Source organism: Rhododendron vialii, chromosome 4a, assembly GCF_030253575.1.
Source record: "Rhododendron vialii isolate Sample 1 chromosome 4a, ASM3025357v1".
NCBI classification, from domain to species: domain Eukaryota; kingdom Viridiplantae; phylum Streptophyta; class Magnoliopsida; order Ericales; family Ericaceae; genus Rhododendron; species Rhododendron vialii.
Window position 1 is genome coordinate 29,742,189 of NC_080560.1, and position 13,071 is coordinate 29,755,259.

General features: G+C 38.6%; 1 protein-coding gene across 1 annotated transcript; it reads right to left on the reverse strand.

Moving 5' to 3' along the window:
- Positions 1-596: 596 nt before the first annotated feature.
- LOC131324698 (uncharacterized) lies at positions 597-7,101 on the reverse strand. The gene is made up of 7 exons (XM_058356776.1): positions 6,826-7,101; positions 5,959-6,128; positions 3,077-3,153; positions 2,620-2,685; positions 2,417-2,491; positions 2,247-2,321; positions 597-1,251 (listed from the first exon to the last, which is right to left on the reverse strand). Exons 1-7 carry the CDS (start codon positions 6,975-6,977, stop codon positions 841-843), a joined length of 1,026 nt encoding a protein of 341 aa, XP_058212759.1. The 5' UTR covers positions 6,978-7,101; the 3' UTR covers positions 597-840.
- Positions 7,102-13,071: the final 5,970 nt, after the last annotated feature.

Consider the following 13,071-nt stretch of genomic DNA (forward strand, 5'->3'; position numbering starts at 1 on the left):
ACTCACGCCATTGCGGGGTCTGCGGAAGGATTGATGTACTCAGCCTTACCCTTGCAAACAAGGAGGTTGTTTCCGCGACTCAAACCCTTGACCTCCAAGTCACAATGGAGCAACTTTACCGTTGCACCAGAAGGCAGCTGAATAACCCAACTTCATTCAAATATGCTCCGTATATTGCATTAGACAGCTGATAACATGATTCTTCTCTGTTTTGGCTTTGCACCAGAAGAATAATATAGACAAAACCTGTAATAGACCAGTCCACTATCTAAATGCACAACCAATACTACCGATGTTATCTTGAGCTAATAGGAAAGTTGTGGTACTGAATATAGAAGATGCCGTCGAAAAAGCTGCATATTGCTCAACCACAACAATCAGTTTACCAACCACACACACCCCCCCCCCCCCCCCCCCCCCCCCCCAAAATAGAAGCTCATCCCCCTAGCGAAAGAAAGAATTCTGTTCTTACTGCTTCTCATACATTTTATTTTGCTCAACAAGTGAAAGTGGAATGTGGACGACATTCCTTTCGACGTAGAGAATAACCAAACAAATCTCAAATTACTAGAAAAGTTTAAACTTTAACCCAAAAAAAAGCCAATGAAGTATCTTCTGTTAATCTTCCATTTCACCAGCTAAAGAATCGTATCTGGAAGGTACATTAAACCAAATTCAAAACATAATACAGATAACCTTAACTGAGAAGTCATGCACATCAAGATAAGCAACCACAGTTCAATCAGCACATCCAATCTCCAGACCTAGGTTGATGAATTGCATACAAATATAGCAGTTGTGAATCTACTGATGTGCTAAGACACAGTATACATGAACCATTTATCCCATACTGGGTGGTGGTGGGGGTGGACGAACTCCCTGCCCCATCATCTGTTGCCCCGGAAAACCCTGAGGAGGTGGCAGCATTGGAGGTCTTCCCATCTGAGGGCCCGGAGTGAAGTGTACCATTGCGCCGCCGCCAACTGGGGGCGGTGGTGGAGCGGGTAGATTTCCACCTGGCGGCATAGGCCTAGGCCCATTTGCCATTGGAGGAGGCGGTGGGCCTCTCGGCGGATTTCCCATTGGAGTGCTCGATGGCGGCCCTTGGGGTGGAGGCGGAGGTGGTGGTGGGGCTTGGGGTGGTGGAGGCAAAGGCCTAGGCGGAACACCAGGAGCTGCTGTGCCATTAGCCGGAGGAGTGGGTTGGCCTTTGTTTGCTTCTGGTGGCTTGGTTTTGAAGTATAACTGCAACTGTAGATTCAGCCCAAAGGCAAGTAAGATAAGAATCAGAAACAGGAGATCATCACTAACAGAACAAGAATAGTGATTAAACCAGAGCAACAAGTTGCACAAGATTCACTCATAAAAATCATTACTACCAAGACAAGAAGATGATTACAGATTACTTATCAAGAAAAGTGGTTACACTAACCAGATGTACGTTTTTCCATAACAAAACAACCATGTAAATAGTGTGATGCAGCCATGTTTGGTGTAGTTTTATGCTTTAGAACTTTTTTCTTGTTTTGGGTAACTTTCCAATGTAACTAAATTTCAGTTTTTTCCAATCCTGTTATCAACCCTGAAAATTATCAACTTATGATCAGTCCTTTCTTAAGATTTTCCTCCATATTTACCAAGCCTCAAGATTTTTTCTGGTATTACAATTCCTAATGGCAAAACAATTGTTACGCTAAAAAGGTTTCAGAGAGTTTATCTTCCTTCTGATCTGTAGTTTGGGTTATTAGAAGTTAGAACTAACATAATCACACAAAGTCGTAATCTTGTCAGTAAATGCTGCTTCTAGACGTTTGTCAGCTTACAATGTCTCTACCGCTATCAACCCAAAAAAGGGACTTTGGACATTGTGTCCTCATTTGTTCTGCTCATGTGCAGGCTTTTCAGCCCACCTTGAGTTCCCACTGGGCCTGGCACCAACAGAAGCCTCGAGGGTCCCCAAGTCAATACGAGCTCAATTATGGTAATTTGCTTAAACCACATATATTTTTGCATACAGTAAACAAGTGCAGTATAAGTAGTTTTTCCATTTATATCATCCATCAGATTCAGTAGTGATATCCTAGCAATGGAAAGCCATGTGGTCATCAGCCAACATCACCATTTCTCAAGTATATCTGCACAGCATGGCTCAAAAATAAAAACCTAGAAGCTGGTCTGGTATCCAAATTACATCAGCAATTATTAGAAAATAAGAATCATAGTGCACAAGAAGTATATAGGCGAACCGTGAACATTTTTGAGTCCGGATCCCAATGTGAGAAGAACTTGGGAGTGGATTTGTCAATCTCCGTGCTAGGAACCTACAATAACAATACACGCAGCAAGAACAGTTATGATTTATGCAATAATAACCAAAAAGAAGAATCAGATGGCCAGAGCTCTGAGAGTGAAATACCTTGAATGCAATAATCTCGTATGGTTCAGCTGCAAACAAAAGATACTGGTATCTTTTATCAAAGGATTGGACCCTCTGCCCATGAAAGGAAAAAACAAACATTAGCATTGATAGTTGATACAGTCATGGGAAATTTCAAGTCGCAAAACAAACTGAAGTTCTCCCACAAAGTTTTCAAAGTTAAATTTGCATCAATACTGTACCTGTTCAAAGGATGACATAAACCGGTGCCTTGGCTTTGCATTATCTTCTATCTCAGGATATTCAATCTACGCCAAATAACAAAGTCAGCAAAGCATTAACAGATAAAGTAGATAAACCTGAGCACCAATTACGTTTTATAATCACATATTGCTACCTTAGTAACTAAAGAAAACTGGATGCTTTTCAACTTCTGTTTAAATTGTCATGTTTATCTACCCCATTTTTTTCTACCATATCTCACTTCAAATATAAATACCCTCTTTCAGTTTTCTTACAATACGTTTTATCATAGCTTTCATTCTTTCAATACCCAGCTCTTATGATTCTAGCCAGTCAATCTGATAATGCAAGCTTGAATTACAAAATACGTGTATTCCCCATGTTATAGGACCAGTGAACTAGCACCTACATAAAGGTAATGATTGCTCAACAATTTGCAAAGAAATAAATTCACACCTGGAAGAGAAGAGACCTCTGCTTCGTCTCTGGATCAAACTGCTTTGTCACGCGGTAACCAGGCCTGCCAATTTTGACTGCAAACGCACCAACAAACAAATTCATAACTAAGATCGAAATAGAAAACTGAGGCTGATATTAATTAGATATACTGGGGCAAAATATCCACCATCTATTTTGGCTGTGTGAGAATTCCGTAAGTTCCAGTTTCCAATAATCAATAATATAATAGTTTCAGACATGCTCGTCGACAGAAAATGTTAATGTCTTATTGACTAGGGAGTGTCAGCAAGGACTAACAGCAACGAAGGCTTTGGCTTTGTTCGTTTTCCATTTTAACTTAGTTTTGTTTTTGTTTTCTAATCATTACCCTATTTTTCTCTTCAATCATTAACCTATTTCTTCAATTATTACTTTCATTTCTCTCTCAACTCATTACCCCTCTCTCCAATCATTACCCTATTCTCTCTCCACCCACTACCAAAACTAAAATACCCAAAGATGGAAACCAAACAAAGCCTTTATTTTCTAGTGGAGAGCGCTCTTGTTTTTCTTAAACATGTTCTGACCGATATGTATAGACTTCTGATAAATACAGTACAATTTCTGAATGTCAACCATTAAACATTGGGACCCATAGAGAATAATTGAACATATAGAGAAAGCTGTTGTACAAGCATGATGTTTAGTCTTATAGCACCTATTTTTATTTCGCTTGCACGTTGATGAGTCCAACCATTTTGATGACCATGGACAATGAGGAAAAACACAACGATAAGGTCCAATCAGCAATTAATCTGCACTTCAATAATATAAATTGTTGCTCACTAGCACTCCAAACAATTATTACTGTTAGTCAAACATAAATAGGTAGTTTGACTTCACAACTACTTCCCCAGTTTCCTCATTAGTCTTGTCAATTCTCGTGGCTCCTCACACACTAGAGGTGTTTATAATCATGGGTGTGACTCTTTGACACAGATAATGAAAAGCAAGAAAGGGTTTGAGTGTTGTATAAGGGGCCTTCCTCTCTGTCTATACCTTCTACGGCTACAATCAAAGATTCTTGAACTTAGAGTATGCAACAAAGTGTGGCTCTCATAGTCTCACCCAGTCACAGGTTGGTGTTGGATGCATATGATATGAGGAGCCTGGGAATCAAGCAAAAAGATCATCCCATGGACTATATTATTGCGATAGATAAAAATAACACCCTAGGAGTAGTCTCGCCAAGTTTTCCGCATCTCGACTCTACGAACCCTCTCATTGTACTCAACACAACAATTACATTATACACTCAATATTTTAGTCTTCGGTTAATCGCCACAAAGTTCAAAATCAACTTCCCAACGAGTTATAGATGAAGATTGGGTTGGGAAGTAGAGAGGGATGCGAGAGATTCTGATGAGGAAAAGAGGAAGATGCTGACGGATTTAAATCAAGTGATGATGAAGAAGATGAAGCTATTGTCTCTTTGGAGGGTTCGGCGTGCAACACTCCCCATACTAGACTGCCATTTGCTTGTCTAACCCAATTGTGATCTTATAGTGGTGACAAGTTGACAACACAACACCCTCCTACATAACCTGAACTACATTAATATACCCTTTTGTCACACCCTCTCTCTTCAAAACTCAACATATGATGTCTCTAGGCACCTGCTTTTTTCTAAGTCTATGAGGTTCACGTCATAAAGATCTAACAGAGTTTTAGAGTTTTTAATTGTTGGTTCTCAGCTACCTAACGCATAGCCCTACTCCTTTGACCCTTGGGACCGGCTGTGTGGTAGTAAGACTCTAAGCATGACACAAGCGGAGTTTTCATGTATGATAAGTTTTTAAACTTTTAGGGCTTCAAACTTCAAGGTATGGTACTTGTCTCACGATATATGCAGATAACAGTTATAGATGTCATATTCGATAATATTGGGTGATCTGGCCACTTGAAGTATATCCCACTTTTTTTTCAAGGTGCACATCGCTTCATTCACACTCGTGTCTGGTCTTGCAGCTCATTGCTAAAGCTCAAGAGGTCCTCGGTTCCTCAATGCGCCTCAGACATTTTAAAAGCACTGGTATATACCATCATATTCCTCAACAAGGGCAGGGTGTTGCCAAGGGTTGCAATGTCACCCCTCAAATTTTAAATAACCACTACAGGACGCCTACAAAATTTGGACATAAAAATACATCTAAAATAGTCCCCGCAGTTAGAACGTTCTTTTACCCTCTCTCTATTTATGCATGTTTCTCCAAAATTATGGCAGCCCTCCACTTGTTTCCGTGTCATATAACAGTTTCAATAGCAATTATAAGATAACTTTGATGACTGTTTACGTATGAAAGTATTAATTTCCCCATAAGTGAACATACATTGTCTTTGCAACGCCCATTTGGCCCCATCCGGAGTCCCACTACTGGCTTCAAATCTACCCCTCACCTAAGTGTGAGAACTACCATCTTTGTCTAGCAAAAGCCATCAATAGAATTCTTCACAAAATTAGAGATCCTATTTGATTTTGAAGAGACAGGAGAGTTGATCTCAACCAAATTCGGGTCTCATTTTAGAAGCCAAAGTACTTTGATGAAACGGTAAAAACAATCTATCCATAAAATCATAGGCTCCAAATGGGTACAATTTCAGAGATAAAGAGGGATAGTTGATTTCCACCTAAGAACCTGAACCACCTCTATTGAGTAGCTATTAACAGCAGGGCCCTGGAGCTCAGCTTATGCAATCCCTTTACTAAAACTTGCATACAAATGCGGTTCCCATGCATGGAATTAAAATCTCATCTCATGTCCAACCCCCTAATCAAACAGTCTCAATAGGAACATAAACTCCATGCAATTAACCAGTATTGAAAAGGTTGAAGCCTTTACCGGACTTTTTGAGGGCAACCTTTCGCTTGTGGGGTTGAGGCAGAGCAGGGGCCTCCTTCGCCTCGCGAGCTGCTCTCTTTGCCAGATTGGTCTGGTGCCGCTTCCCTTGTGTATGCGCCAAGTAATTTCCCTCATTGTTGTGCAATGTTAAGCAAAGCTTACACTCGTAACTGAAACAACCAAAGAACAATAGAAACAATCAATTCCACTATCACTAAAAGCAAAGGGGGCCGGCCAGATTTTAATCCAAGATTTTGCACTTAACTACCACAAAAATTCTCACCCCAAGAAATTTCTCAGTACACCTACAAATCGAAAATACTCAATGTTAAACAAAGCTTACACTCGTAACTGAAACAACCAAAGAACAATAGAAACAATCAATTCCACAATCACTAAAAGCAAAGGGTGCCAGCCAGATTTTAATCCAAGATTTTGCATCAACTACCATAAAAATTCTCACCCCAAGAAATTTCTCGGCACACCTACAAAACGAAAATACTCCCGCCTTCCCAAATAGCTTGTCCACTCTGAAAAGTCAAGCAATCTTTAGATCAAAAATTAAATACTTCCGCTCGTTATCTTTTCAATTTCTACACCACCAAATTAGAGTATTTTATGAGTTCTTTAGTTTGGAGTAAGGTAATTCAAAAATATGTGCACGAAATTATTTTATTTTTGATCCGAAGCACGACTTTTCGCATAGGACAAGCAACTTGGGACGGAGGAATTAATTATTTGCATAACAACATCATTATCACAAATATTACCCCAAAAAAATCTGAATAGGAGGCAGTCCTAATTTACCCCAAAGGAAAAAGCATACATTATTACAGAGAGAGAGAGAGAGAGAAGGGTAGAACGGACCTTCCGAGGTGGTTGCGCATGAAGTAGGGATCTTTAGCGATGTCGATGGTTTCTAGTGCAAGCCTTCTAAGCCGCTCACGGCGGTCGATGGCTTCATTCTGGGCGGAGGCGGCGCCACCGCTACCAGGCTTCGAGCCCCACTCCCTGTCCATCTAATGCTCTCTCTCTCTCTCTCTCTCTCTCTCTCTCTCTCTCTTGAATCGCCCGACTGTGAAGTTAGACCTAAGTTTTCCTCTGCGATGCTCGACTGGTGCCTTGTGTTAGGGAGAGAAATTTTTCAGGATTTTATCGAAGTCCGAAAGTCGGTGGGATGGTTTTTACGGGTCGGGTTTTAGAGTTTGGATCGGATTCAGGAGACTAGAGATGGGCTCATGGGAGACCCATGTAGAAAGATGACCCGGTATTAGAGCAAGTGAAGTCTACCACAAGTTCACGAATTTCTTATATACGGAGTAGTATTTTTTTTCTTTTTATCAGCAGTCAAGCAAGTTGATTGCAAAAGCCCAAAGGCAAAAGATTACATCATGATAGACAGAAATAAAACCAAAGCTACTAAATCTAAAATTCAAGGACACTTTACCGAAGCAAGCCAACTTTAAATTGTGAGAGTCTCGTCCAAGACTAAGTAGTAGTAGAACCAAAAGAAATCTTAGCTCAAACCAATGATAGATAGCACGGATGCAATCAACAATCAAAAGCAGAAACCCAAACCAGCAAACGTCCATTTTATGCTTCAATATGTACAATTACCTCCATTAATAATAGATTGATTTGCTGATTATAGGAGATAAATATTTTAAAAGTAGGTGACAAATACATTTATACAAACCGATCGACCATCTATTTTCTTTAGACAAATGTGATTTTGATTGATGTCTGCATAAATTGAATTTAGATAGGGGTATAATTGCAATATGGAAAGATATTAATGTAACTCTACAAAATCAAGTGGGGCACATAGGACGGAAAGTCTTTTGTTCCTCTACCAATATACTACCAAAACACCTCTAATTTAGAATTCATTCACGCAGCAAACATATGAGTCATGCGGCGTCCAACTTTTATGAGACCCACAACATTAAATTTAAAATATTATACTGTATTATTTATGTGAAGATATTGAATCCACGAAATTTAATTAAATGGTAACCATACAAAAATTGAAAAACAACTGAGCCTAATAATAAAGGAGATTAAAATTTTGAAACATGAGTTTGGTCTTGTCGAATGTAACTTTAAAACATAGATGAAAGCGAGAATTAAAAAAAAATGTATTAGGTGCTACTAATGAATTATAACATCTATTTGATTTATGTGTAAACAATCATATGACAAATATAATGATAATGATGGCCGCTGACGCTCGTGGGAATTGGCCTTGTCACCAAAAAATTTAATGACAATTTTTTAAACAAAATTACATTAATGCAATTTTTCTATTGAAATGCAAATTAGGAAAGTCTTTTAACACAACGTTTTTCACGACAAAATGGACAACATGTGGTGTGGCACTGCCTCACTGTTGTTGTAAAATAACATCTCATTCAATTACTGGGATATTCAGTTAAAAATAACTTAACTGATGAAACAATACGAAACAAGCTTTTAAATAATACTGTACACATTCTTGTGCAAATCGTTATGGTCATAGCCTAGTGAATTGAAATATGTGAATGGAAATTGCTATGGGTACAACACAACACTTGTAACGGCCCTGATTTTTTGTCAATAAAAATTTCGTTAAATATTTAAATTTTATTTTTAATTACTTGGTTTCTTTTAAAAAATTCCTTTTTAATTCTAATAATCCATCAAATTAGATTTGAGACTTATAAAATTTTATCTTTTAATCCCGGACAATATGGTCCTTTTCTAAAGACAAGTATGTTTGTAAAAGCACTTGTGTATTTTCCTAGTGAGTAAATAAAATCCTTAAATCATATTTCTTGATTAAAGGCCTTACTTGGCAAGTATAGTTAGCTTCTAACCAATTAGTTGGAGGAACCGAGCTAGGAAGTCACCTAGTTACTATGGATGGACCTTTTTGCCATCTTTGAACCTTGTGAACCTTTTCAAACCTAGACTAGAAAATTATTTATTTATTTTCTTTTATTATTTTGGTTTTCTTCTTTATCCATTGGACGATAGAAGTTAGGGGAACTTTTATCCATTGGATAATAGAAATCCTATTCTTTATATTAAAAGTATTCATTGAAAGATTTGATTAAGTACTAATATCTATAAAAGAATAGAATTTTATAATTGTTTAAAAGGACGTTTTTGATTATTTAACTATAAAAAATTTCCTTATTTCTTTTGTCCATTGGACAATAAATACTAGGGGATTTATTATCCATTGGGTAATAGCTCCAATCTTCCTACTAAGTACTAGGATTTAATAAACTAGTCAATTTCTAAATTCCCATGTGATGTTGTACCTATATTTTATATTGTATGTACGTATTAGATTTAAAGCCTAAGATTTCCTAGGTACCTTGATATTATTTTCTATTGGGGTTTTGTACTCAATTGGATTAAAATAATGGGAAGGTGATCTCCCTAGATCACATAAGTACCTATGTATATATTATATATGTACTTGGATGAATATTTATATTACTAAGAACACATGTGTTAATAGAATAGTTTAATAAGAAAATCTTAGCTTGATATTTCATTAGATCACATAGTACCCTAAAATACATTTTTATATTTGTTCCTAGGAGAATATATATACATATGTGTACTTGTGCGAGAGAGAGAGAGAGAGAGAGAGAGAGAGAGAGAGAGAGAGTTGGCCGAGAGAGAGAGAGAAAGAGAAGAGAAAGAGGAAGAGATTAGATTTGTACCTTGGCTTGATCTTCCATTGTACTTAAAATCCATGGAGATACACTTGTACAAGCAAAATCTAACTTCTATTGTCCTATTTTGTACATTTACTAATTTTAAACTTTGTACAACTCTCCTTTCTTCCACAAATCTTTCCAAGATCAAATCCAAAGGACTAAATCTAGCCTTGCATGCATGCCTAATAACTAGGTAGAAGTTGTACAAGCAATCTTGACCTAACCCATCAAGCTTCAATCAAGCTTGAAAGAAGAAAAAAAATCAAAGATATATATATATATATATATATATATATATATATATATATATATATATAGAGAGAGAGAGAGAGAGAGAGAGAAAGAGATTTCGGTTGAGAGAGGGAGAGGGGGAGCCTTGGCCTATAAATAGCAAGTCATTCCAAGCTTAAACTCACACCTTCACTTCTTGCTCTCACTTCTCTCTAGAAATTCTAAGTGTTCTTGATTCAAAAGTTCAAAGTTTCTTGAAGTTCTTGAGAGTAACCATCAAACCACTTCCAAAACCACCACTAGATCTTTAACATAGCTTAGTTTAGTTAGCAAGTTGTTTCTAGGAAGAGAAAAGTCCATCTCTCTTCCTTTCGAAGCAATCTGAAGCCGCCGAATCACAAAAACGACGACCAAATCTTCGTAGCCGACCACCGCCAAGAAGTAAGGTAGAATCCCTAGCCTACTAACTCTACGTATAGTATAGAATTGTATGTTGAAAAGTAGAATGTCTTTAGTTCAAAGATCTTAACCGTTTCTCTAAGTATATAAAGTTATCTGTTGATTGTTAAGGTTATCTGTTGCCTAAAATGTTAGAATTTCATGAAATACTTGAAAGGTGTTTTCTAGAAATAATGAAAAGGATGGGGAATATGTTGAACTCGTCAACTTATGTTTTGAGCATGCTAAATAATATAGAGTTGGATGATCTTGCTAGTTTAGTTTTAAGATTTCAATGAATGCTTTATGATTCCTTATGTGGAAAGTCCTACCGCGGAGTCTATGCATGAAAACGAGACACCGAAATCAAGAAAGTTAGAAACATGGCACCTAAGGTGTGGTTAACAAGAAAAAAGTGTTTGAAGAAGGAAATATTTTGAAATTACATAATGACCAATTTTGGTGGCATTATGTGAGTTGGGGGTGTGTGTGTGTGCCAATGGGAACCCGGATCGGCGGAACCATTGTGCGGATACCCGGGAACCCGGAGCGGCGGAACCGAGATAGGGCGTGCGGCTTGGTTACCGCAGAGAGGTGCCAATGCAATTGTGTGCCAATAGGAACCCGGAGCGGCAGAACCATTGTGCGGATACTCGGAAACCCGGAGTGGCGGAACCGAGGTTGGGTGTATTAAACACAAATTTTGGAAACGTTGATTTGGAAAAAGAAAAGTGAAAAATGGTGACACGGTCTACGATGAGTGGCGTAGGAAAAACACAGAAAATCATGGACACCAATAATAGTTTTTTTTTTTTTGAACAACGAAAATGTTTTATTAATCTTTGAAAGATTACAAAGATTAAAAGGATAAGGAGAAAGACAACAAATGTCTATCCGAGACCCAAGCCCTTGATTGGCAAGATACTAACCAAGGAGAAAATCCCAATGACCAAAGCCCGACACCTAAAAGGCCACAAAGCCCAGATAACACAATAAAAAATCAACACCTGAAAAGGCCTAAAAGCCCAAATACGAGGAGATTAACCTAACAATAAAGCCAAAAAACATCCAAAACCCTAAACTGGAATCCGAACCGCCAAGCCGCCGCCACCACGAAAACCAAGACCGCCGTGAACCCGCCGTATGTCGCCAGTCCCAAAAACGATCGGAAAGCCTCCGCCGCCATAAGCCTCGAATCCCAACCATCTCCATTCAGCCGCCGCCAGTTGCCAAAATCTGGAGCCGTCCTCAGCCTACATCAAATCCCATCCACCGCCATCCACAGCCTTGCTGCCAACGACATTCAGAAATCAAAGATCCAGGCCTCCACACACCATCTGCACTGCTACAACCACCACGTGGATCCAAAGCTGTCTCCTCCCTCAATCTCCAAAGCAGCTGCCGAATCACCACAGATCCGAGCCACCACCCCCAGCATCTTCACCAAAACCACCACCTGAAAAAGAAAAAAACAAAAACAGAACCCAAACCACTCCCTTAACCAGCAACCACCACCAAACAACCAGACCACCGCCACAACTGCCATTGACGAGCTCAACAACAGCAGTAGTGACCGCCCAAAGTCCCACCGACACCAACGATAGTTGAATATCGAATGTGGATGTGTTATTGTTACTGTCTGTTGTATAATTTCTATTGTTGTAAGTTAAGGGTTAATGGGTTTAGATTATTCTATTGAGTTTTTTAAGCTCATGGTGTTACCTTTGGTGACCCTGACATATTATATCGGTGGCGACACTGGTATAATGTGTCAGACCTTATAGATAAACAGGGTGAGCTGTACACCTTGAAGGCTTTTGTTGCCGAAGAGCTGGCTAGGATGGAAGAGCAGGCGAAGCTGTAGTTAGGAACCTAGTTTCCCTCCCTTTTGTGTAATTATTATGGGAATTATAATGTAATAATGAGCCAGACTCTCTTTAAATATTCAATAAAATTGTCTATTTAACGTACTCAAAATTTGGGGCGTTACAACACTTGTACACCACCTTGTATGGGACCCATTTTGAGGTCTCACGTAAATATTCGAAGCCTTTTAATTTGTTCAGAATATTTTTTAAAGGGTCTCTGTAAAAAATAAACTCAACCAGATGTCGGTAAGTACTTGATCTATACGTTATTTTTTTGGTCCGTACAATTAAAGACAAAAAAAAAAAAACATTTGGATCAAATACTTACCGATACCTAGTTGAAGTATTACTTATAAGAACTTCATAAACATTTCTGAACAATTTGAACGGCTTAGAACAATTGTGTACAAGTGTTGTATTCATGTCTGATATATATGAATAGTATATGGGGACCCATAAGACACAAGATGGAGAAGTTTTTCAGTGCCAGGTGGGCACGGGTCACGTGGTGTCGAGTACTATCTCGGCAGTCCAAACGTGTTTTGGATGATCCAAATTTATTTGGATAATTTTTAATGTAGAATTATCAAAACAACCCCTCAAGTTCAAACAAATTTGATACATCCAAAACACGTTTGAAAAGCTAAGATTCGTGTTTGGCACCACATGATCCATGCCCGCTCAGCACTGAAAATTTCTCCACAAGATAAGTGTCAGGGGCCCGAACAGTATCACGGCTTAATCCGGTGTATGGGAATTGGAGACAAGCGGTCTCAGGTGGGGTCATCGCGCTTATTTACGGTTTACGACACGAACCATGCTTTCCGCGAAATGAATGCTAGTAGATTTTATTTGAGAGAGAA